Here is a 25,344-nt window from a genome sequence, read left to right on the forward strand (position 1 = left end):
TCCTCCCGTGGAAGAACTGAGGTGTGGTATTCATGACACTAAAGAACGGCCAGTGATAAGGGAAGGAGAAGGGGCTCCCACCTCTTTCCCTCAGCCTCCCTCTCCCGCACTTTGCGGCCACGGCGCGGTGCGCGCATGCGCAGGGCGAGCGGCGGGAAGCTGCACGAAAGGCGGCAGCGTGTGCAGCCGTCGGGTTAGAGGAGGTGCTGTCACGCGGTGGGGGTTTGTTGTGGTTAAATGCGCTTTGAGCTCCCTCAGCGGGGTCCGATCTGTGGGTAAGGTGAGCGCAGGGGGTGCTGAGGGGTGGAGATCTTGCTTTTAGCCTCAGAGGGGTCTCGTGGGCTGTTTGGGTGATACTGCTGCTTTGCCTCAGCTGAAGGGAGTCTGTGGTGTTTCAGGGGCTGTCATGAATTCTGTCACGAGTGGTTGCACGGATGAAGGCACAGAGTACAGAAAAGGTAATGCGAGGTTGTTGTTTTTATTCTTTTTCTACGAACAATGCAGCCTTACATTTGAGAACGAAGTTAGCCTGGTTTTACCTGGGACGGAGCTGTTTTGCCTCACAGTGTCTGGTGTGATGCTGCGTTGTGTTTGTAGGAGAAAAACAGTGTTGGTAACAAAGCAATGTTTCAGTTGTTGCTGAGTAGCGCTGCACAGAGCCACAGACCTGTCAGTTTCCTTTGCTGCTCCTGCTGTCCTGCCAGCGAGGGGTGGGAAGGGGCAGAACCACAACAGCTGAGCTCAGCAGCTCAGAGGGCTATTCCTGCCCCGAGGCATCCTGTGGAAGAACTGTAGAGCTGAGGAGCTGCTTGCATGGGGGCTGTCTGGGTATTGGTCAGCAGGTGGTGAGCAATTGCTTTGTGTGGCACTTGTTTGGTATACTTACGTATTCGTATCATAGCTGCCATCCTTTTTTTTCCCTCTTCTCTACCTTAGCTTTTTGTCTCAACCCATGACTTTCCTTTTTCTCTAATTCTCTCCCCTACCCCATTGGGAAGTGGGCAGTGAATAAGGGCTGTGTGGTGTTCAGCTGCTTCTGGGTTAAATCACCGCAAATGTAATACTTCATTACTCATTTTTTTCTTCCTCCTACAAGCCGAGGATGTTGTGGGCTGCTATGTTGAAGATGCCATAACGTTTTGGGCACAGGTGAGTGTAAACCAAAAAGGTTAATTTAGATCTCAGAATCACAAGTCCTGTATCATTTAAAACTGACATCAGTCACTTTGTTTAAAAGTCAAAAATAAGTGTCTGTCTGTTTGAACTGTAAGCCAGGTTTTCATGGAATCACTGTGGTTGCAAGTTTGATATTACTTGCAAAGTACCATGGGAGGCAATGGGAGCACCTCAGCAGGCAGCTGGGGGGGTGGGTGGGTTTCTTCTGCTCTGCTTGAAGCATCAGGTCCTTTCCATTTTGGGCTATGTGGGCAGGAGGGAGGTGTGAATGAGATGCAAACAAGCAGCTTTAATTAATTGGGTGAAGAAGGGAGAAGAGAAATCCAGGTGGTTCTGGGTTTACATTGTCTGGTTGGTCTGTTGGCTGCTGTAGACTGATGGAGTGTGTGTTGTCAGCACCTGTCTCACTGCAAGCCCCATGGGCACAGCAGGCACTGGCTGTGTTAATAAGAGCTAGCGGGGAGAGAGAGCAAGTTTTGCTTGTACTGTTTATGTAATAGCTTCCTCTTTAAAATAAAAGTAGATCTAATAGTTCATTCTCCTTTGGGTTCTTACCCTTGTGTTCTCAGTCTTGGTTACGGTGTCTTATTTCTTACTGTAAGGTGTAAAAGTTAGGAGTTTACTTTTGAGGATGACAGACTGTTTAGCTGCACTGATGTTTTCTTTCCGAGCTCTGAATGTTTTGCTTTGAATTACATGTGAAATTGACATTGAGTGCATACCACGCTTCTGGATCTGACCAAGCCTCTCAGTTGTTCACATAACCAAGCTGTAACTAGAAAGTATCTGCATTGCTTAGCTAAACCAAAACCTATGTCTTCAAAGTAAGGAGATGATGGGCATGCTAGAGCTGTTGTCTCTTGGGTTTATGGAGAGAGATACAAAGAACACTGAACACATACAAAAGTTTGTGAGGCAGGATTGATACATGGATCTGTGTATTTCTCGAAGAATCTGGTATTTAAACTGTTAAAAGTGCTCTTTGTGGACTGTCCATTTTGGGATACGTTTGTCTACCTCTCCATGAAGTTTTGAAAGATGAGAGCAGGCTTAGAAGTACAGCTAAAACCACGAAGTTCAGAAGTTTAAGGTGGAGCATTACTTACTTCAGCAGCTGCACAACTGTTCTGACTTAATTTTTGTCTGTTGTAAGCCATCAAGCAGCAATTAAAAATGACACTAATTCATGCCCTCTCTCCTTACCTAGAATATCAGTAGCTGTAATGACCTCTTGAAATTAAGTTGTGCTCTGGCAGAAGCTTGTCCTCAGGCTCAAGCAGCATTTGGCAAGCTTGATTTTAATAAGGTATGTAGGCTATGTGTATGTAAAATTTGTTTTCCCCTTGGATGTAAAAGCTTTAATCGAATGCAGCCAGTTTCTTTGCTGTTTTATTGGTCTTTATGTTTTGGGTCTGTGCTCTCCAAATCTATTTAAGAACGGCTGTTGATCCTAAAGAAGAGCAAATTTTCTTTCTTTCTTTACTTCAGATCTCAGTTAAATTATGCAACCGTGTGTGTGCATGTATGTATTGATATAAGATTGTGGTTTATAACTATAGAGCAATGCTTTCTAGAGAAGGGATTCTTTGCTGCCTCTCAGAAAGTATGAAAGATCAAGTGAAAATCTGTAGTGCTTACTGGGCATACAAAGTGGTCTTAAGAAAATAACAAGAATATGTTTAGTAGCAGTTTTATGGTGAATTCAGCCTACAAAGAGTGGTAGCAAACTTTAGTGAACTGCTGATGGCTTACTGCTAAAGAAGATTTAATAAAACAGTCTATCTTTGAGCTGTTTTTTGTGTGCAGGTAAATGGCCTTCGGCATTCCTCTTGAAGAAAACACATCGACAGCAAACTCATCATGTTTGTGGTGTGACCGTCTGTTCCTTAGCTCAGCTTACTGAGCTGCCAGTGCCAGTAAAACGCTGTAGTGACATGTTTGTAGAAAAAACATGTACGAACCCGCTGTGTCAAACTTTAGTTTTTATAGTTAGAGGATTATCTTTGAGCTGTTGTTTGTGGAGTAGAGGTTTATAGTTTTTGAAGCATCAAGTGTATGTTGTTGTGAGAGGTGGGACATCAGATGCATCCCTTTGTTTTTATGGTGCTGTTGAGATCATTCTAGCAGAGTGAAAGTAAGATTTGCAGTGTGTTACGAATATCATTTTGGTCTATGCTTGTATTTTCAAAATGCTGCTCTTGATCTTTTTTCCTAATTTTCAGATCTATGGTGGCTGTTTTTCTGAAGATAGATGTTGGTACAGATGTATGGTGCAGCGTATGATCAACAATGAAAAGGCAGGAACCATTTTTTTTTCCCTCCAGTTTTAAAAATATATCAACTTTTCTACGCTCTTGCAGGAAATGAAAGCAACTCCTTCCTCCTTCTCCTAGCCTTCCTGTCAGAATAAATAGAAAAACCAATGAATATGGATATGTGACACAAATCCAAGCGACCTGCAATTTTGAATGTTGCTGATGAGAAGACTGACAAGACGTGACATACTTGCAAAGTGCTGTTGGGATGTCTTGGGGAAAAAAAAAAGATCACAAGCGATAGTTAATGTTGTTAAACGATGCAGTTTAATTTCAAGCTGCGGAGAGGTGAAAATGGTAGCTGTTGTGTGGCGTGTCAGCACTGATCCAATTGCACTGGAAGGGTTGTTTGTCTCTTTTGGGTGGCTGACCCAGAAGGTTTGTAGTTCCTTTTTAAAGTGATGATTTCTGAGCACCTTAGATTGTGTATCTGCCTATGGAAGGAAGTCTTCTATATTACTTCCAAATTGTAGTTCCTGGAGGGGTAAAAGAATGTCACCAGTAAATATGTCGTGGTACTCCAAGTTTTGTCAGTTTTTGTGCAACTTTTCTAACTGCCTTTCTTTGAAGGGTGTGTTAGACGTAGTATGAGAGGGTCTGATGTTAGGCATAGTGCTTTGTCACACTTGTTTGTTAAAATGCTTGTGCTGTAGTTGTTTTCAGTGCATGTTTTGGTAGGAGGTTCACACAACTTCTTAATTATGTTTTGTATCATTGTTACAGTGTCAGGTATTATACATTGACTATGGAAATTCTGAGATAATAAATAGATCAGAAATAGTTGAAATTCCCGAAAACTTGCAATATCCAGGTGTTGCCAAGAAGTACAGACTCTGGGGACTGCAGTTACCAGCTGACCAGAACTTAAACATGTTTGACCAGGTGAGTGGCAGATATGATGTGCCTGTAACAGATGGTGCCAAATATCTACGTAGTGTCTTGAGGAGTTTTTGATGAGCTGAGTGCTCAGTTATGATAGCAGGGGATGCTGAGAAGCACTGGTCGCTTGCCCTGAACGAAGTCCAGAAGCTAAAGTGCTCTGGTTCACGGTGTGTTGGGGGGGGGGAAATGATTTTAGAGTAGACTTTTACAGTTCTGTGTGCTCAGCAGCTGTTACCAACAGGACTAATAACAGCTCAGAGCTGTTCTTAGTGGCACTGGTCAATCCAGTTTTGAGTGTTGATCTCTTTTTTTGTGGACACCACTCATTCTGCGCTCCTGAAATTTTGCTCTTGTTGCTGGTGCTTCCAGCACTTCACCAGCAGCTGCTTTGAGCAGCAGTTGCCAGAAGAGCCGAACAGGGAATGGCTGTCTTGTTTGCCTTGTACCTCTGTGCCATTCAGAGGAGATACTGAGACCCCTTGTGTATAGAGTTTTTTTCACTGTGGTCCTGTTCACGTTGCTTAATGTGATGAAAATGTGAAAATCTGTTATGATTTCCATTTGGTTTTTGTTTGCTTGTCTTTCCATCACTTTGTATTTCTTACAGTGAAGCTTTTTATGCTTGCTGTGTGTTGAAACTATACCTCTTTCCTTCCTCCAGTCTCTTCCAGTCTCAGTTTTAAGTGGCAGCAACTTATGTTCAGACGTGGCTGAACAAAAATAAAAGCTGTTAGCTGATGGGATTTTGGACTTGTTATCCATAAATGATACCAAATTCTTTAAAGTTGAATAATGAGGGAGAAATGTTGGTGTTGATGTCCAGTCTGATGTTAACAGAGATTAGTTCGGGTACAGTCAGAGTTGTATAGGTGCACTATTGTTTCAGAATAAGTGTGTCAAACATAAGAAGCTTTATTTGTGTTTCTCTTTGGGTTTTGGTCTTAAGTTCTGTTTTGTTTTGGTTTCATAGCAGAAAGCTGTCTAAATTGAGTTGTAAGTTCTCAAAATGACCAGTACACAACATCAGTATATTTCACTTCACAGGGGAAGACGTTCTTGGGTAGCCTAGTTTTTGAAAAGGCAATAAAAGTACGACAGAAGGCCAAGCAGAAGGGTGATACCATTCTTGTCCAGGCAGAATGTGAAAAAGTAGACATTGGAGAAGAGGTGGCCAAGGCAGGATTTGCTGAAAAGAACAAATCTCCAGGAAGCACCGAAGATGTGGAAAAGAGAGAAGATGCCGCGCAAAACCAGCGTAAGAAGATGAAGGCTCCTGCCCAGCTGTGGCTGAACAGGCCTGGCCATGCGCTGTGCAATCGTCCCAGAGCTTTCTTGGACCCTGTAGGTCCCACTGCAAGGAATGAGGATTTTGCTGGAAACCGTATGGTTCTTACAAAGTAAGGCAATGGGATATCAGGAAAAGGTTTGTGTGAGTGTTGCGATTGGTGTAGTTGTTGGGATATGTTTATATGAGAAGGTAGTGGGGTAAATGAGTATCTAAAGTGAAAGGTTCTTTTCCCGTCTTCCCAGTATCCAATAATGCTGGTACTGAGTGGAAGGAGAGTACGTATACAAGTATGTGTGTGGTGTGCTGTGGTGATGGGAGTTAGGACAGTAATCCATACAGAATCTGTTTGTTACTGTTGTTGCATGTTGTTCATTTACTTTCCACAGAGAATTTTGATTGTATCTTAACGTGAGACTTCTGAAAATGTAGGAAGTGTAACATCTGTTAAACAGTGAACCATAGTTGGCAGTGAAGGTTGCAGGGTATTGGGCTTCTTTGAGATTCTGCACTGACAGTGATGTTCATTTATGCATCCGCGTAATTGCCACACACTTGTGGTCACTATCCCCTCATCAAGGTCGTTGATGAAGATGTTGAACAAGACCAGACCCAGCACAGACCCCAGGGGGATGCCGCTAGTTACAGGCCTCCAGCCAGACACCGCACCACCAGTGACAACCCTCTGCACTCTATGATGTGGAATACTGATAGCAAAATTACAGAATTGCAAAACCATGACAGCCAGTCAGCCAATTCTCGATCCACTTCACTGTCCACTCATCTATCCCATACTTCCTCAGCTTTGTTATAAGGATCTCATGGGGGACCGTATCAAAAGCCTTACTGAAATCAAGGTAAACTACATCTACCGCTCTCCCCCCGTCCACCCAGTGAGTGACATCTTCATAAAAGGCCACCAGGTTGGTTGAGCACGACCTCCCCTTGGTGAACCCATGCTGAGTACTCCTGATAACCTCCTTTTCTCCCAGTTGTCTGGAGATGGCATCCAGCACAAGCTGTTCCATCACCTTCCCTGGGACAGAGGTGAGGCTGACTGGCCTTTAATTACCTGGGTCTTCTTTCTTGCCCTTTCTGAAGACTGGAGTGACATTGACTGTCCTCCAGTCTTCAGGCACCTCCCCAGTTCTCCAAGACCTCTGAAAGATAACAGAGAGCGGCTCAGCAGTGAGCTCCGCCAGCTCTCTCAGCACACGATTGCACCCCATCAGGTCCCATGGATTTATGGACATTAATGTTTCCTAGGCACTCATGGACCAACTCTTCCCTGACTAAAGGGAATTCTCCCATTCCCTAGTCTCTCTCATCAACTTCCAGGGTCTGGATTCCTGAGGGAGTACCCTTTCACTAAAGACAGAGGCAAAGAAGGCGTTCAGTATTTCTGCCTTCTCAGCATCCCCTGTTACCAGAACGCCCCCCTCACTTAGTATGGGGCCCACATTCTCCCTAGCCTTCCTTTTGCTGTTAACGTACTTAAAAAAGCCTTTTTTATTATCCTTTATCACCTTAGCTAGATTCAGCTCCAGGTGAGCTTTAGCCTTCCTGGTCGCATCTCTGCAGTCCCTGACTACATTCTTCCCAAGTAGTCAGACCCTTTTTCCACATATCATGTACTTTCTTCTTTCCATGGAGCTTGCACATGAGTTCCTTGCTCATCCATGCAGGTCTCCTGGCACCTTTTCCTGATTTCTTAGTCACAGGGATGCACCGATCCTGAGCTTGGAAGAAGAGCCGTTTAAATGCTACCCAGCTCTCACAGGCCCCCTTGCCTTCTAACACCCTGGCCCATGGGATAGCCCCAAGTAAGTCCCAGGAGAGATCAAAGTTGGCTCTCCTAAAGTCCAGGGTAGCAATCCTACTTCTTGCTTTGCTTTCTCCACTCAGGATCTTGAACTTCACCATCTCATGATCACTACAACCCAAGCTACCCCTTTGTTGCTACTCCCTGTTTATTTACAGGTATTAAAAACTCATCATACTCAAATGTGGAATGTGAAAGTACGTTCACCTGGCAGGACAAACAAATTTTGGTTATTTATTTGTGCAGGAGCTCAACTGTGTGTGCTTATAAGAAATAAAGCCAGCAATTGAAGTCTGATGTGAGCATTAGGGGGTAGTGATGTCTGCAGCTTGTAATTACACTGACAAGAGCTAGTGGTAACTTGGCAGTTAGAGTTGTCAGAAATCTTTTAAAATAAACTTGTCCTACAATCGCTAGGATTGCCATGGCAACAGGCTGCTGGGGAAGATGTTTGTGGGTGGAAAAGATGGTATTTCTCATTCAGAGAGCTGCAGTGATGTAAGAAATTCTATTCTTCCGGAGAGAAAAAAAACCAAACCAAAACAACCCAACCCCAAACACCCTGGGTTGTTTAAAATTACAATTAAATCACCTGGGCAATTTTATGCTGCTAACAAATACTAACACGAGATGAAGTGCTCTTCAAAGAAGTCTGAATTTATAGTGTTGTGTTTTATCATAAAGCAAATAATCTGGCCTGTTTTCTGAGTTACATACACTCCAAATTAATGTTTAAACTAGAGACAATAATAATTAATATTATTGTTATAACATGTATCACTGTTGAGCTTGCACTGTACCCAAAAGAATCCTGTTTGGTTTGAGCAGCTGGCAGCTGCGGGTCCCTTATTCCATTTCCACGTATTCTGGTGATGTTAGCTTGTTGCAGGAGGGACGTAATCATGAAGGAGAATGAGGTGGAAAGAAAAACTGTGATGTAACTAATGCTCTGCAGGGGTAGAGATACAAAATGCTTCCCTTAAAGTATTTCAGCCTATTCTGTAGGTATAAAATTGGAATTATGGTGGACCTTGGCTATTCTGGGTCTGATGTGTAGTACAGCAGGATTTTTTTTCCTCATGGGAAGGCCTTTGAGTTGGTGATAGTAAAACATATAAAGGGTTCTCTTCAAATGATGTGTGTGTGTGTGTGTGTGTGTTGTGCTTCTTCTTTGTTTTCTTCTTCAGTGTTGTGTAACAGTCTTATAACACTCTCCAGTGTTCAAAATTGTGAAGAAGTAAAGCATAACTATGTAGGTGCTTTTATAGTCTCTTTGGGGGTGTTCTGTAGTCATTACTGAAACTATGATAGAGTGAAAGAGTGCACACGGTGGTGGCTTTTGTCTTTTTAATTCCCCCTTAATTTTTTTTCTAAAGGGAAAAAACATCATCTTCTGCCCCAGTGCTTAGCAGAGGTTTGGCACATGTAAGAGATCAGAACCTGGCTGAAGAGAATGGCATCTTTGAAGAGGAGAAAGAAGCTAACAGAAAGGAGAATGTAAATCTATTGAGAAGACAGAAGGAACTAGAACTGGAAGTTGAGCATCTGAAAGGTGAACTTCAGGTGTGTGGACATTGAAAAAAATAGACTGCTTTCCTGGTTGCAGGTGTTTTTCATGGTGCTTCTGTCTTGTAGTTTCTTCGGGCTGCAGTTCAGGGCTGTGCCCTGCTGTTTGAAATACAACAGCATCACAGGCTTTGGACAGAGACTTGGTTTCCTCCAGTGCAGGGCATGCTGGCAGCATTGTCACAAGCACTGTGGTCCAGGCTGCACCCTCACTCCCTTGAGTGCATGTACCAGCTTGCTGCTGCACTTCATGCAGTTTGAGCCTCGAGTTCTGCATTTTGTGATTTAAAAACGTGCTTTGTTTCTAAGGATATTGTCAGTGCCTTTTTTTCCTCGCTTAAAGGCTAAATAAAACTCTATGTACTAGGCTGAAAACTCCAAAGCATCAGAGAATTATAGCAGCCATTGAATTTTAGGACTGGAGGAAAATGTTTGTTTTCTTAATTGCTGCTTAATAGAAAAGATGCAAATACCACATGCTTGTATTTCTTCTGGGAAAGAAACATTCTTTCTAACATTGTGCGAGAAGCACGGTGCTTAATTACCGATAGGCTTCAAAGTGCTGTGTGGTTTTACGTGGTAAACAGCAGTAGTGAGAAGAGATCAGTGTGTGAAGGGATGTAATTCTTGTGTGAGTTGAGAAAAATACCTTGCGAGCTCTTCTTATCTAGAGATAAGAAGGAAAATGTACCATTGTGTAAAGCATTCCGATGCCCTCAATACCAAGATTGCAAAGAGCTCTTTCCTGTTTCTTTCTTGCTATAATGAGACTACTGGTATTCAAGGTATCCCTTGAATACTCATGTTTCTATATGCACTGACCTGTTATGACAGGGCTTTGTCATCAGCTAAAGATACCATGTTTGTGTATTCATGCAAATGAAATTTACCAACAACAGAATAGGATCTGGAGCTAAGAAAAGTTCCTTAAATTCAAGTTCTTAGCAGTGTTTCTTAACTATATTCTGACGATTTTTTTCTATTTTTTTTTTCCTGCAAAATTACCTTTTCTTGTTTTTCTGCTTTGTGCTCAGAAAATTCTTTGTGGGAAGATCAGTGTGGTTGTGAGTACAGCAAGAATTGTACTGCACAGTTTTGAGGTGTGCTTATGAGAGCAGGGAGTTGAATGTGGTCCCAAACATGACTTCCCTAGACTAATGTGTAGGAATTTTTCAGTAAGAAAATGTTCTGTGTTGTCTTAATGGTTGCTAGCAAACGGGGAGTACACTTAAAACACATTACTACTAAAATGAGAGGAAGGAAATGAACCAACAACCAGCAAGAAGCTATTAAAAACAAAAATAGTTTAATATTGCTTTTTTGTGTTCCTAAGCGTTTTGTTTGTGTTTCAATAACAGCTAGGCTTATTAAGGTCTAAACTGTGGTCTGTATATTAGTCATACCAGCTGATTCTATCTTTCTGTCTGAAATGTTACTTCAAAATTGATAGATGATTAATCAAGAGAAGGAAGAATCCAGGAAAAGAGCTGAATGTCTTGAGGAAACCCTGCATAAGTACATTGGAACAAAAATGAAAGATTTGGCTGCTAACGTGAAGGTGTTGAAAGAAACAAGGTATTTGTCTCTAAAATAGTACTTTTTATTATTGCCCTGTTTATCCCCTGAAAGTGTACTAAATGATTTAGTTTAGGTATCTTTATTTCTGGTCGAGATATGTTTCATTGGGTAGTTGAAGTTACCTCTCTAGTATTAAAAGAAGGAACTAAGCTGCAGTGGGGCTGAGATATAGAAGTGACTGTCAGTGCCTATAAGAAGGAGCATATATAATACTTACTCACTTACATGTTTGTAACAGTTGAGTAAAGAAAATGTAAAGGGGTGAAAGAAGGCAGGAGAAATTAAAAGCATAATATTGTGGTTTAATGAATGTATTCTTGGTACTTCCTTCTTCCTCAAATTGGGACTGATTTAACAGCTGAGGGAGGCACACCGCTGCTACTGCCTTGTGGTAGAAACTGGGTTAACGTGATAGTTGTCAAGCTCCGTATGTCAAAGGTGTGTGAATAGCGTTGATTTCTGAGATGCTTTGAGTTCTGGGGAGAAATAAATATCTTCTGGATTAAAAAGTCTGTTTCTTCCTTAATATTCAGGCATGCGAAAAAGAACGCTGGTTTTGGGGAGCAGCTTTCACAAGCCATAAAACTGGTTACAGAAGGAAATATCGCCGTTCCATGTTCCTTGGAGAAACTGCAGAAGCTTTGGACAGAGCATGACTTGGCTCAGGAGATGATTCAGTTATGCAAAAACGTGGTAGGTTTTGACAAGAGTGTTCTAGTCTTCTAAGTGTACCGGGGTGTCATGGGCATAGAAAGGAAACGCTGCCTGGCAAAAGGCAGACATCAGAGCTTTGTTACCTGCTGCAACTGATATATTTATGAAGTGTTATTGTTCTGTTAATGTAGACTTCTTTGACACCTCTGGTATTTAAGAAGACATCTGAAGATGTCAGAACACATTAACTAGGGGGCTTCTACTCTGTAATAATTAAAAACCGCTTTAGCTGTGCAGCTTATGTGTCTTTAAAACCTTTCCTGAAGCGTTATGCCACTACAGTATTATGCAAGTCCCTCCCGTGGGGGTGTGTAGGGAAATTGGTATGCAAATAGCAACTGTGCAGGAAGATGGGCTTCTACGGGGGAAAGATGCCATCTAGTGTAACTCCTCAGCTGCTACAACCAGTGAGAGCCTGCCTGAGTATGTACAAGTGGCTGTGATGATAAATATGCTTATGTACTGCCTCTCAGTGCTACTTTGGAGAACAGGAGGGTTCTGTGCTATGGGGCAGGTGGTGTGGTGTGGTGGGGCTGGGAAGGTAGCAGCAAACATGCTGTATTCTCATATATAACCTGAAGCCTTTTAAAATGTCTTTGCTGAAGAGGTGTTGCAGCGCTTCAGTGAATTTAATAGCTCATGTAATGTGACTAAAAAATAAGAAGCCTCCTGGTTGAATAAAATACATTCTGTTTCTGTGCTGGGGCGAGAATTAGAACGTCTGTAGCATAGCACACATTCAGTTGCTGTAGGTGAGAAGCGATTCTTTTATCTACTGAAAACATAGTCAGATGTCTAAGGAAAGTGTTACTAAACATACAGCAGTTTGGGCTTGCTTTGTATAGGCTGGCAACATAGAAGAATTGCTGTTACTTCTTTTCTTTCCTCTTGAGTCGCCAACCCCAGGAAGCAGCATTCTTCCAGGAGAAGTTTCGTGAAGAGGTCTCAATTGTGACAAGTGCTTCAGGATATACATATATATGTATATATATATATTTTGGAATGAATTTAGTGGAATATGTTAGGCCATCTTGACATTGCTGGTTTTTTTTAGTTGTGAATGGCTAACAATGATGTTGTCTACAGGATGCGTGGTAGTGTTGAACTGTTAAAGCAGTTGAAATGCTATGGTCAGACTGCACTGTGATCTTCCAGTTGTTTGTTCAGCCCCATGTTCTGTGTTGGCAAAGCGTGGCCTCACAACAGTCTGAAAACCAGTTCTGCTCAGAAATGAAACCCCCGTCTTCTTTTTTGGCGTTGTTCCTTATTGCTTAAACTAAGGCATTAATGCACAATGGCACAAACTCTTATGACTTCTCAAGAGCCTTCTGTGGCTTTCGAAGATTCCTGCTATGGAAGGTTGTCATGGCAGTGTCACTCATATTTTAAATAGGGGAAAAGGAGAAATGACAGGAGCTCTGAGTGTCAGGTATCCCCTAGAGTGCCTGAGAACTGCAGAGGGTGTGCGGTTGGGAATCTGTGTTGAAGAGCAGAGCTCCCTGAAGGGTTTATTTAGTTTTCAAGATGAATTGCTGGAAGCAGGATATTCCAAGGCTCTTGTAGAATTTGCCTGCAGATATAAGAAATGTCCAAGAAGCTCACAGTAAAATAGTCTGCTTGTTATTCTGCTTGATGATGATTTAAGTATTTAACAAATATTTTTAATAGCCAGCAACATCAGCATACTCAGTTGCGTTTGTTTCCTATTTAGTAGAAATGAGATACCAGTGCACAGGAGGCCCACTGAACCCAAACAGATGGAAGAAATAGCTGCCTATTGAGCTATAACAGATTGTTTTAACTCTATTTGCTTTGGCTGTTAACTTAGCTGTCAAAATTAGTTATATAAAGTTAGCTTTTGCTATTAGGTCGCCTAAGCAGTATGGTCTTCCTTTAACTTTCCTCTCCCTGTAACAACTCTGGTTTGTCAGCTCTTGAAAGTAAATGTGTTATCTTGCTTTTGGAGAAACCTAGTACATCTTAGACAGTATTACAGGTAAGCCAGCCCAGTAGAATTTGAATGTACAGTAAGTGGTGTTTCATTATGCGCATTCTGTAGTTTCATAGTTGATTTTTGCTGATTTAACTTGGTCACTTCTGATTTGTCCTTGTTTTTTAATACTTTTTTTGCTCGGTTTCAATATCCTCAAATGAAGATGCATGGTGGAATTATTTGTTCTTGAATGAGGTGATTATGTAATGGATATCTTGGAAACATAACAGTGAACTGAGATGGTACTGAGGTATGATTTGCATAAGAACAGTGTAGGTTGCTCATCTGGAGTGAAAGGGCTTGAAAATGTATGTGAAAGTTATTGTAGAATTGGATGTAAATTGTCTGCTCAACATGGGAAGGAATATACTGAAATAGAAAGGATGTTGATGCTGGTTACTTAAGCAGCTCTTGTGTGAAACTTTTCTGAGAGAGTGGCAGCTCTACAGGTAGAGGAACAGATAATTAGAAGTTGTTCTTATTGCAATGCATGCTTATAGTGTAACATTGGAATGCAAGCATTGCGTACTCAGACACTGTAGGCAGTGTTTTATGGAGTGTTGCTTCATTTATGTTTTGGTATTAGAAATAGATTCAAGATTTGCTTTATGAAGGTGGGATAAATAGAGCAGTTTAATGAGGATGCTGACTCTAGTGCTAGCTTTAACTATTTCACATCCTGCAAGTTAATAATTTGCACTAAAAAAGCCAAAATCTGATGCCAAAAGTAGGAAGAGGCTGAAAACATGAATTAGAAAGTATCCATGGAAAGGGATGCATTTTTCTCTTGCTTATGAGGTCACTAAGGCAAGAAGGCATCGATGAAGTGGTTGCACTATTTTATCCTGCTCTCACAATATTTAATAATAAAGATTGCTGTTGTTGAAAACAAAATGCTGAAGAGGACTGGTGTTTGGTGTGACTGAGACCAGTGGGGTGCTGGGGTTTTTGTATGTGTCTGTCTGAGGTATGAGATGGATAAATCACTTTTCTTAGGTGTAGTTCGAGGAGTTTTCAGCCTCAGTGAATTCCACTGTCTGCTGTTGTGATGAGCTTAAGTCTTTGTAATGTCAGCTTTTAAAGTAGTTAATGCTTTCTGGAATCTTTTCTTGGGAAGTGTTCTTTAGGATGAGATGTCCTTCAACATTATTATGCAGTGTTGCATATTCTTTTACCATCTAGCCTGTAAAAATGGTGTGTGCGCTTAGTTACCAGAAATGCCCAGAAAGCAAAGTGCCTTTATAACTTTTTTGGTTGTTTTGTGTTTTCGTAACAGCAGAAGCAATTCTTTAAGGTCTGCGTTCAAACTTAATTTGCTGGTATTTTTTATTATCCAGCCCATTTATGGCTGGCTGGCTGAATTACATCTGTTCAATCGCTAATCTGGGTTTTAGGTTTATAAACAGTGCAATGTTAGGTTTATTTACAGCTAGTTTGTCCAACTTCCTCTTTCCAGACCTTGCATCACATTCTGTCCTTGTCTGACAAAAGGTTTCTAGTCTGTCTGTGGATACTTAGAAGCTCTTTACTCATCTTCTAAGCTTTCACTGGAGAAACGAAATTTAAAGGTCTCTGAATCCCTCTGTTTTTTTTTTTTTCCTGTGCATACATAATGGATGCGTGATGTTTATTTGGTATTTATTAGTGGAAAGTATTCATTTAACTGTGTAGGATGTTCATTGGCCCCATGTGAAACTGTTATTAATGCCCAGATTTAACTTTTGTCTTTTGTTTCTGTAATCGGGTTATCTAGATTTACCTGTGATAGAGGCTGCCGCCCCTGGAAGGAGGGAAATGAACAAAAACAGTGGCAGCAATCTAAGGAGAAAACTTATTTTACTAAATACGAATAATATTGGAATACAAGATGACACAATATGATACAATATAATTGCAACTACTAAATCAAACAAGACAGAGAGAGAGAGAGAGAGAGAGAGAGAGAGAAAGAGTCCCGGAGAACCGGGGGGCCTACTGTGATCTCTAGGTGACAGGCTGGAACGTTGCTGATAGAGGAAGACGGCAGGGATGGAGCGCTCCAAAGCGATAGATAGAGCGAAAAGAAGGATGTTCCAGCCTGGGAGTGAGATTATATATGTGTCCTCCTCCGGTGATTCGTCTCTGACCGCGTTGTCCCCTGGGATATGTAGTTCTCCTCCAAGAGCTGAGTACTCGGGATGCTGCCATTCCACAGAACTGGAGCATGAACCTTCCACACTTCCGCATACCCTCTGTTACACTTCCGCATACCCCCTATTACACTTCCACCTACCCTCTGTTATACTTCTGTATGCCATTAACAACTACACTTTCTTATACCACCAAAACAGTTTGCCACTATTTGTACCCTCAGTTAATGATTCATACTGCACATGATGTCATGATGTAGAATATTGACAGCAACAGCACAAAACCATGACATTTTCTTTGCTAATTGTCTTCCACACAAGGCTTCCCAACGTTTTTTTTTTTTTTTTTTATTAGAGGGAGAAATGGAGGAGGGGATTTGTGTCAGGGCAGTGTGTTGGAGCTGCATGCATCGTCTTGTTTACCTCTTTTTATTTTTGGAGGTGAACGTAGAACACGCCCCTAAGTCTTTACAGCAGGTCTGTAGAGCTGTTGTTTGCTTGTTCACATTCATATGTGTTTTCAGATTTCTGTTGGCATGTTGTGTCAAATCATTGTTGAAAGAGCACTGCAAACATGTTTGAGTGTGGATTTCAACTTCCCTCACCCATTTCAAGAGATTTGATATTGATTAGTCTGTTAGGTATCTTGTCTCATATGAACGTGGGATTCTTCTCCCAGCAGCAGAGCTTATGCTGCTAGTCCTCCAGAGGAAGATTTTCATTGCCTAGAAAACTACTTAAGTGTTCTCTTTATCATCTGGCATTTGTGTGCAAGTTCCTGATGTGCTTTTCTTTCTGCATAGGATGAAAGAGATGAGTTGATTATGAAAAGAAATGGAGTGCAGCAAAACTTGTATTCTGCAGTTAAAGAATTTATTTTGGAAGTGGATCAGCTGTTCATCTGTGAACGCTCGAACGTATTACAGGTATGGCAGGAGGTCTAATTACTGAGTCTGAAACACTGAGAACCTTTGGGAATGCTTCTTAAACATTTTATGGTTGTAGACCTAAGCAGCTGAAGCTTAAGATCTCGCTTCTGAGCTAAGCTGTACATCTGACACTTGTGGTTCTCAGCGTTTCTTGCTACCTTGGTCTTCGAGATGTTTTGTTTCTAGAAGCAAATGATGTTGATCCTGGGTTTGGGCGAGGGTTTTATCTTAATATATTGTGTTTGGTGACTAACAGGAATTCACAAAGCACAGAGAACACAAAAGACAAGTGCTGTTAAGAACCTACAATTCAGGAAAGTTATAAGTGAGGAAATAATCTTTGTAGATGCAGTAGGAACTGTTGAAAATCACCTAATGGAAGTACTACCAAACTGGTATTGGGGATTTCATTACTGGAAATAATCTATTTTCTTCTTCTTAACTGCAGAAATACTACTTTCGTTTTGACTGTGCAGATGTATTTGGACACGAAAAAAGGTTGTTAGTTTGACAGCTTGTACAAATCCTGGATGCTTATTGGGAGTTGGAACCTCGTGATCTTTGAGGTCCCTTTGACTCAAGCCATTCTGTGATGCTTCCACAAATATACAGAATTGGGTTCCTGTGAAGAAGTGCCCCAATTAAAGGCAGTATGCAGATTTGAATAGGGTTGGAGCAGCATTAGTAAAAGAAAAAAGAAAAGCATCCAGTTTCTAAGGGAATTACTCAATTTCTAACGGAATTATTGTATACTGCTATTTGGGGGGTTTGCTTTGATGCACTTAGTTCTGGTTACGAGTCTGAAATGCAGGTTGATGTTGTCTTAGAAAAAAGTTTGGATGAGTGTCATTTCATAGCTTTCCATAATTTGGGGCCGTGCGTGGGTCCTGTTATTTCCAAACCAAAGGATACAGTGGTGTGGTTTGGTGGTTTGTTTTTTTTTATTTGTATGACTATGAAGGTTGTGTTATGCTAACCCACTAGGTGGTAGGCATTAAACATCCCCTGGGTATTTGTACTGCAGTCAAATTGTAGTAGTTTGTCTGGAAGATATTTGAAGAAGTACTGAAATGCTGTGGTGTGTGTATTGATTGAGTTCTGTGCTTTAGCTTAACCGTGTTGATGCCCTTCTCTTTTATTAAAAAGTAGATGATATGGGTTGTTTTTCTGAATAGAACAGAAAGATTCAGTGAGAACTATGGCTGCCGTGTTATGGAGCTGAAGAGGTCATACTCTGTGCGGCCTCAGAGAAAAGTATTTTCTTCTCTCTCAGAAGAGCAGGAGCTTAGGAACTCATGCCTGTCCCAGTGACGCTCTGTGTTGCAAACCCACCCTGTTGATGTTAGACTTTTTGGTGAGAACCATTACTGGCCTGAGCTACAGACAAATTCAAGCAGCTTCCACCTCAGCTGAATCCAGCTGATCCAAATAAACAGTTGTTTTTTAGATCCCTGCTTTCTAAGTGGTAAAACTGCATTGGTTAAGAAAAAAAAAAGATGTGAGGGCATACATATCGTATGTTACTTTACAGTAGGCCAGGATGAGCTGAACAGTTGTGAGCTTTTCCATGTTACCTGTCCATAAACACGTGGTTAATTTCTGGTAGCGTATTCTTCTCCCCTGGAATTCTGCACTTTCAATTCCACGTGTGCATATAGTGGCTGGTTTCAATGTTTGTGGGCCATTGAACAGTCTTTGGTTGGCAGCTTGATATTCTTCTGAAATCTGTTCTCATATCCTCCTGCCGATAAAGCTGCTAATGCTTTAGAAAAGTGTGTTTATAAAAAACAGACAAATGGGAAGAAATAGGACTTATGAGACTCTTTTCTTTGAGGACTGTCTGGAATATGTTCAGGTGCTCTTCTGATGTGACTGGTTCTGTTTTGTAGGCATATCTTATTCATATGAAGCTTGTGCCAACTGGCTCACTTGGAAATGACTGTTTTAAACAACCTATTGTACTGAATGCACCCTATTTGCAATCAAATTAGAATTTCATAAGATCCTATTTTATTGCCTTTTGGAGAGGGTCTTGAGTGGCTTAAATTATGTTACATGTTGCTTTTTCTGTAGCACTGACTGAGTTTGAAAGAGTTTTTGATGTTGACTAAGCTGAAAAATACCGTGTAAGGAGGAGAAAGAGAACTATTCTGGTGGTGGTTTATTTTATTTGGCTACATGAGCAAGATGGTTTTCGGGAAGGCCTACGATACTTCAGCCTTCTCCATCTGAGAAAAGTGCCATCCAGTTCTTAATTCACTAAACAGTCCATCCTTCAATTCCACACCTCTCCAATTTAGAGAAGGATGTGGTGCGGGACCATGTCAAAGGCTCTGCAAAAGTCCAGGTAGATGACATCCATCGCCATTCCCACATGCACTGATGCCATCACTCCATCATAGACGGCCACCAGATTGGTCAGACAAGATCTGCCCTTGGTGAAGCCGTGCTGGCTGTCTTGAATCACCTCTTTGTCTCATATGTGCCTTAACATAGCTTCTAGGGGGATTTGCTCCATCATCATCCAAGGGATGGAGATGAGGCTCACCGGCCTGTAGTTTCCCAGGTCATCCTTTCTCCCTTTCTTAGAAACAGGAGCAATGTTTCCCTTTTTCCAGTCACCGGGGACTTCACTGGATAGCTATGATTTTTCAAATATAATCATATTTGAGAGCAGCTTAGCAACCACATCAGTCACCTCTTTCAGAACCCTACGATGGAAATCATTTGGTCCTGTGGACTTATACACTTTCAATTGCATGAGGATGTCTTGGACTTGTTTGAACTTGTTCAGATGGAATCTACTTCCCATACTCTCACTTAGAGATTCAGGGTCCTGGCAGACATGGGTCAAATCCCATCCTTCAGGGAAAATTCAACCTTTTGAGCTGTGGCAAATAGTGTTTAAGCATCTTTGTAAGTATCTTTGTAGCTCAAGTGTTTTTCAACATGACTTTCTATTTGGACACAAGGAAGGCTGCCTTCTGTTAAGATGTTTTCTGAAGTGCTGACTGAGGTAATGACTTGCTTGTTGTTGAGGTCATTTGACTGGTCTTATTTTCAAGTGATTTCTGCTTGCCCTGAGCTTTACCTGTTGTGCCTTTTCTGTATGTGTACCACTGATACGTTTTCCAATGCAAATTAAAAGGAGGTGTTTAAAACTTGGCATCTAGGTGGAAGTAAATGTTTCTAGACAGTGAAAATAACTTCAGAGGTCCTTGGAGATACTGGACACACAGATGGTTTGGTTCCATCTGGAGATCAATGTGGTCAGAAGAGATTTGCCTAATGACTCTTAATGGGAGGTATCAGTGTCCAGAACCATTCATTGGACACTTGGCTGCTCACCTTGCTCCTTAGTACAAGTACACTTGGTTTTGAGGAGCGTTGTGAACTAAACCTGTTCTTGCTTTTTGTCTGGTGTTGAAGTCCAATGTGTAAGTAGAGGACCCTGGAACACTTCTGTCATATTATGATCTGTTTTTTGTGATCCCTTCCTTCCATATTTTGAAGGGAGTATCAGACTCAGTAGTGCCTGATTCTTTTCTGCATTGTGTTTCCTGATAGACATACTGCCAGGAAATTTGTCAGGAAAGTGGAATATGAAAAGAACTTCACTGTAAGAGGATTTTGTGATAGCACTACTTGCTGACATAAGGCTATTTCTTACTCTTTCTGCATTAAATATGGTTTTTGTTTTTGTTTTTTTAAATAAAATAGTAGTTAAAAAAAGTACTTTCCATGTGCCGACATGCTGTTTTTGTTTGCTTAATGCACAGGAACTGTCTGTTTCTTTGGAAGCAATTTATGGTCAAGTTTGTGAAGTGAATGACTCTGAAGAGGTGTTTCAACAGTTCCTTAAGTGGAAGTGTGCTAAAATAGAGGAGTTCGTTGATATTAGAAATAATACAGATGCTGCCTTGAAAATTCTCACTGACTTGTTCAGTGGCATCCTAAAGGTAATGCAAACAAGTCTGTCTTTCTTGTTCCTGAAGAAGATTAAGTATGATGTATGTAACCAAGCTTGTGTGCAGTAGTCATTAGCAGAGAGGGAGCTAGTTCTGCTGTTCATGTACACAAAGCCTTAGCCACAGTACACAGGGAGAAGGTATATCTTGAGGAACTCATACCAGGCAAGTGTTTATGCTTTCATATGAGAGGACATCTTTTCTATTAAGCAAAGTGCTTCTGTGTAAGTTGTGTGTGCACTATCTAATACTTGTGTGACTGAAATACTTTAAAGGATTGAAGTAGCCTTTGGATTGAAGCACGTCCTATTTTAAATGTGGAAGTTGGAGGCCCTGCCTGTAGCAGGGGGGTTGAAGCTCCATGATCCTTTTAAGTCCCTTCCAACCAAAGCCATTCTATGATTCTATAAATGCATGTAATCAGGAGTAACATCCATCAAAATCTAGAATGGAATTGGATCAGTGAATGATAATGGATTTTGTTTTTGGAGAATGAATGGTTCCTTTCCACTGTGTAACTCACAGTTTTCGGAAGCAATATACCATTTGAACATAGCTATAGAAGCTTTTGTTTATTTAAGACAACAAAATGTTTTTGTGATCTTTAGTGAAATGCACATGCTTGACAGGTAAATGAGTAAGGAAGAGTTTACTGCTTCCTATTACGATGGTGTATATTGCACATTACATTCAGAAACAAATTTTCATTGCAGTTCTGGTTGCTGATGTACTATTTTTTGCATAGATGAAAGTAATAAATTTTTGCCAAAACAACATACAATGCAATTATAATCTGATCTTACTCAATCTAGTGCTATCTGCATCTTTATTTCAAAGCTGTTAGTTCTGTCTTGTATGGAAACATCCAAGGTTTCTTTGTGGTAATCTTAAGCTTTACATCTCTGTTTATCAGCAGTGAAATAGATCTCAAGGTGCAGCTTTATCTCAAGCAGCAGTGTATTTAAAAAAAAACACAACAAAACCCACTCAGCGCTGAGAGTGCCACACTGAGCTTTGCTGTCAGCATCTTGTGTATCACTCTGTAGGCAGCACTAACGTTTATTTGGCACATTAGACCCAACAGTGTGAGGATTAGGATATATATAGGTGTATCACCGAAGAGTCAGGCAGTTAAAGGTGATATCTGACATACATTCTGATTACAGAAGTCATTACTAACGGAGATCTATTCTTTTGTCTGTTCTTGTAATTAAAAGCTAAAAGATAGCAAGGAGATAGCAAGGCTGATTTTATTTTTTGTCCCCCCTCTTTTGAAGTGTTTTGACCTGAGCTCAGAAGCATCTTCTAATATAGAGGAAATTCCTGGTAATGTGGATGACGCTCTCAAAGAAGCTGAGTTGTGCATTTGCAAAGAACTGAAGACAGACTTAACAGTATGTTTTCTTTCTTAATTTTGTTTTTCTTTATTGGGCCAGGGAAATAATGATGGGGGAATGTGATGAAAAATCACTCCGGTTGTTCCTTGGAGAGAAAAGAATGTTTTCCAGGCAACAGGCAGAGGGCAGCCTTGGGTTACAGGATCATGGCTTGTGCCTGCTACCCGCAACAGAACCAGTGGCTGCTTTGAAAGAATGGTTGCATACTTCGGTGCTCCATATGTACTTAATATTCTATATTGAAGTAATTTTTTGCTTAGCATGAAATGGATTCTCTGTGTAGAAGTGCTGTTTAGCTTTATTTTACTGAAACTACTGGTTGATCTCTTAAACTCAATAGCTTTCCTTTTTCTGTATTTTTAAGATGAAAAATCTAATATGTGAGTTTTTCCATTAGCTGCAGAATTTATAAGTAAAGTTGTTACATATTAAATGTTAGTGCATATAAATAGTGAATGACTCTTAAACTTTAATCTTTGTCATTCAATCTAGGAACATGATGAGAAAGAGAAAGAAGTAATTAAGAGTGCATACAGTAAAGTTATGCATGAAGTTCGTCAGGAGCAAAACCTGATCACAGTCATACAAAAAACATACTTGGCCAGTGTTGAGGTTAGCTCTTGGTTTATTTGTGCCTTGCTGATCTGCATCAGTAATGCTTTCTGATGTACCTTTAAAAAATGTCCTTTTATCTTTTCTCTCTTACAATGGGAGTTATAGTGTATGCTGGTGGTGAGAGGATGGAAGTTAGAGAGAGTTAGAAAAGACTTTGCTTTGTATGAATACAGTATTGCATGTTTGGGTGGTTTGTGTGGTGTTGCTTTGCTAAGGCAGTGGGAACTGGGATCTGTGGATTCATTGCAAATCTAGTATGTAACTCAAGAGAACTTCCAGTAGGATGTTTTCCAGCAGGTTGTAAATGTAATCAAAATTAAACACAATTAAAACCCCGTTTTTGCAGGGAACATTCTGAAAAGCTGAATTCAGATGGGCTTCAGGCAGTTTCTCTAGTGCATGGATTAAAGCATATTAAAATAGAATTCTTGAATGTTTTTCTGGTTTTTATTTTTTACTTTTTTTCCTAGTTCAAAAAGCAAGCTGAGGAATGGCTGAATAGAAGACCTAATTCTGACAACTTACTATCAATCAAAAAGGCAGTGAAAAGTTTGAAAGCCCAGTTAAGATGGAAGTTGACTGAGAAAAAGAACATTGAGGAAGTATGAAAATCTTAGGGGTCTTTTTTCCCAAGTTTATTTAGAAATGTAGATTTTGTTAAAATCAGTGGCAACTAGACAGAACAAAATGTGCTTTTGGTGCTTTGAAGATGTGTTCTGCGGGTTCATTTAGGACTGAGAAGTTGCTTGATCTGAGTTCTTGTAACTGTACGTAGCCGTTTGTTTTTTTTCCCCAGCCACACTACCATTGCTTTTAACTAGAGCTGAATAACCTGCATTCCCTTCATGTCAAGCTAGAAACTGCAGTTATGTAGCATGTAGAAATCATAGGAAATCCCTCACCAAACACTGCTGCTGTGAAGCCTGGGCTGGCTCTGAAGGGAGCCCATCTGGGAAGGATAGCAGTTCTTTTAAGAGAATCCTTTGGGTTTCCAGGATAGAAACTAAAACTTAGGCTCCAGAACTGTAACATGGGAGCTGCTTTTTAATCATAGAATCATTTAATCCTAATATAGTAGACTACTGTTGTTTGGTGCAATAGCAGAATGAGAATTATATACTAACTTTGTTATTCCTGATGTAGTCTGATGATTACAGTGAGCCTGAAATTACAAGAATAAAAGAAGAAATTGCTGCTCTGCGAAATAAGCTTTTTCAGGAAATACATAAGGAACAAGAAGAATATGTAAGTATTATTTAGGCAACTAAAATAAAGCTGTTTGAGCCCCATCTGCTTTTCAGATAATTTTTTTGTATGTTGTGGATAAAATAGTGTTGAATGTTAAGGTGTCTCTTCCTTGGCAGAATCTCTGAGAGAAGGAAAGGAAGCAGGTATTTGGGTGTGATCTCTTCAGACAGTTCTCCCCCCATATTCTACCACTGCTTCCCCTTCCCCCCCACGTAAAGCAGGTGAAGCAAGAGAAAATGAACTGCATTTCTTGACTAAGAAAAACTGCTGGTGTGAGTGTAAGATTAGGTGTAGAAGAAAGATTATTTCTTGAAAGGGGAAATATTTCCTTATGACTAGGCTAAAATAGGATTTATCCCCAATTGAAGGCAGTCACTGTTTCACTGAGTTCTCCATCTAGACGGAAGAGTTGAAACTACTGCCTTGCAGCTTTCCTCTGCAAACGCAGCATTTTTTGTGTAATAGTTACCTTGCATTATAGCTATGACAGCTCTGGAGCTGATTTGATTGCTTTGGTCTGCATTACTATTTGATTTGTCTTCTCCATTTAGTCTCAGTGAAGTTATACCTTTTGTGTTGTTGAAAAGGTGGTATACTGTAGAAAAAGCACTTCCTTTTGTCCCATAATATCAGTGATCTCGCCCTTAGAGCTTTTGGAAGTCTGTCTGTATTGAACTGCTGTCTTACTGGGAGAGGTGAGTTTTTTTTCTTTGGTAGAAAAAAAGTGGTGGTGTTACTTTAAGAAATGCTGCTAAAGGAGGTACAAACGTGTGTATTCAAGATGCTGCAACATATATACTTTTCAGATGTCGACATCTGTGATGTCAGAAGGTAGTGACCTAAAGCTGCCTTGTTTCCTTCATTTAGGAGAAACTTGCGTTTTTGGTACAGAAATGGTTCCCTGAGCTGCCACTTCTGTATCCAGAAGCAGGAATTCTAAGCTATATGGTAAGCATAGGTTGTGTTTGAGTGTGCTGCCAGTTACTGTTCAGGGCGCTGTCATGGTTTTTTATTTCTTCCTGCCCATTCTCCTAGTTGATGTTCAGTATCTTGATAACTGCCTTGCAGATACCATTTTGTCTGAGGCTAGACTCCTGCTAACACATGCTGTAATTTTAATTTTAACAAGCCCCCACTGTTTGTGCTTTGCTAAGTTGTTTAAGAAAGAGGCGAGATGGTCAAAGCCTTTGAGCCTTACAGACTGTTAAAGCTGTGCTCTTACCTTGGCTCTGTGTGTGTACAGAATTCAGGTGGACTTCTGTCACACAGTCTGGAGCGAGATCTTTTAGATGCTGAACCCTTGAAGAAACTGAGCACAAAGCGGCCGTTAGTGTGCTCAGAAATTCAGGATCAGAAGGTTCTTCTCAAGGTAATGTTTGTCCAGGCTTTCAGGTATCACTGCAGGTGAGACCTTGGCTCGTGAATGTGCTGATTCTGAACTAACTCTTCTGTTTCTTTTCAGTTCCTGCATTCAAAAACCCTTTTCTGATAGCGTTTCACTTTTTTTATCGGGGCCTGTATAGCACACAGCATTGTTTTCCCTCTGGGTTGTTCCTGTTACTTACTTTTTTCTTTTTTTTTTTAAATTCTCTCTTCATTTGAGGGCAGCTGTAGTAAACAGTGAATCTCTACTGCTGCCTGTTCATTCTGATATTTGATCAGCCCTTTGACTTATTCATTCTTGTTTCTTTTTGTAAATGCAGGTTTGTCTTCCAGATAATTTCACT

The 25,344-nt window shown here is 40.7% G+C and overlaps 1 protein-coding gene across 2 annotated transcripts in view; it reads left to right on the top strand.

The window, feature by feature from the left end:
• The first annotated feature begins 110 nt into the window (after positions 1–110).
• STK31 (serine/threonine kinase 31) overlaps positions 111–25,344 on the top strand; it is a 35,739-nt gene continuing 10,505 nt past the window's right edge. Inside the window, exons 1-18 of one of the 2 annotated variants that reach the window (XM_072329051.1) lie at positions 111–193; positions 399–458; positions 1,097–1,149; positions 2,384–2,482; positions 3,399–3,473; positions 4,215–4,373; positions 5,418–5,770; positions 8,857–9,043; positions 10,497–10,621; positions 11,158–11,317; positions 16,264–16,386; positions 20,169–20,348; positions 21,635–21,751; positions 22,247–22,366; positions 22,840–22,971; positions 23,513–23,614; positions 24,485–24,565; positions 24,861–24,986. In XM_072329051.1, the coding sequence (XP_072185152.1) occupies positions 136–193; positions 399–458; positions 1,097–1,149; positions 2,384–2,482; positions 3,399–3,473; positions 4,215–4,373; positions 5,418–5,770; positions 8,857–9,043; positions 10,497–10,621; positions 11,158–11,317; positions 16,264–16,386; positions 20,169–20,348; positions 21,635–21,751; positions 22,247–22,366; positions 22,840–22,971; positions 23,513–23,614; positions 24,485–24,565; positions 24,861–24,986 (2,310 nt within the window). In that variant the 5' untranslated portion in view covers positions 111–135. Of the gene's footprint in view, positions 281–398; positions 459–1,096; positions 1,150–2,383; positions 2,483–3,398; positions 3,474–4,214; positions 4,374–5,417; positions 5,771–8,856; positions 9,044–10,496; positions 10,622–11,157; positions 11,318–16,263; positions 16,387–20,168; positions 20,349–21,634; positions 21,752–22,246; positions 22,367–22,839; positions 22,972–23,512; positions 23,615–24,484; positions 24,566–24,860; positions 24,987–25,344 lie in introns of both variants that reach the window. The other variant, XM_072329053.1, reaches the window with a different exon arrangement.

The sequence above is a fragment of the Excalfactoria chinensis genome, chromosome 2 (genome assembly GCF_039878825.1).
Source record: "Excalfactoria chinensis isolate bCotChi1 chromosome 2, bCotChi1.hap2, whole genome shotgun sequence".
NCBI classification, from domain to species: Eukaryota; Metazoa; Chordata; class Aves; order Galliformes; family Phasianidae; genus Excalfactoria; species Excalfactoria chinensis.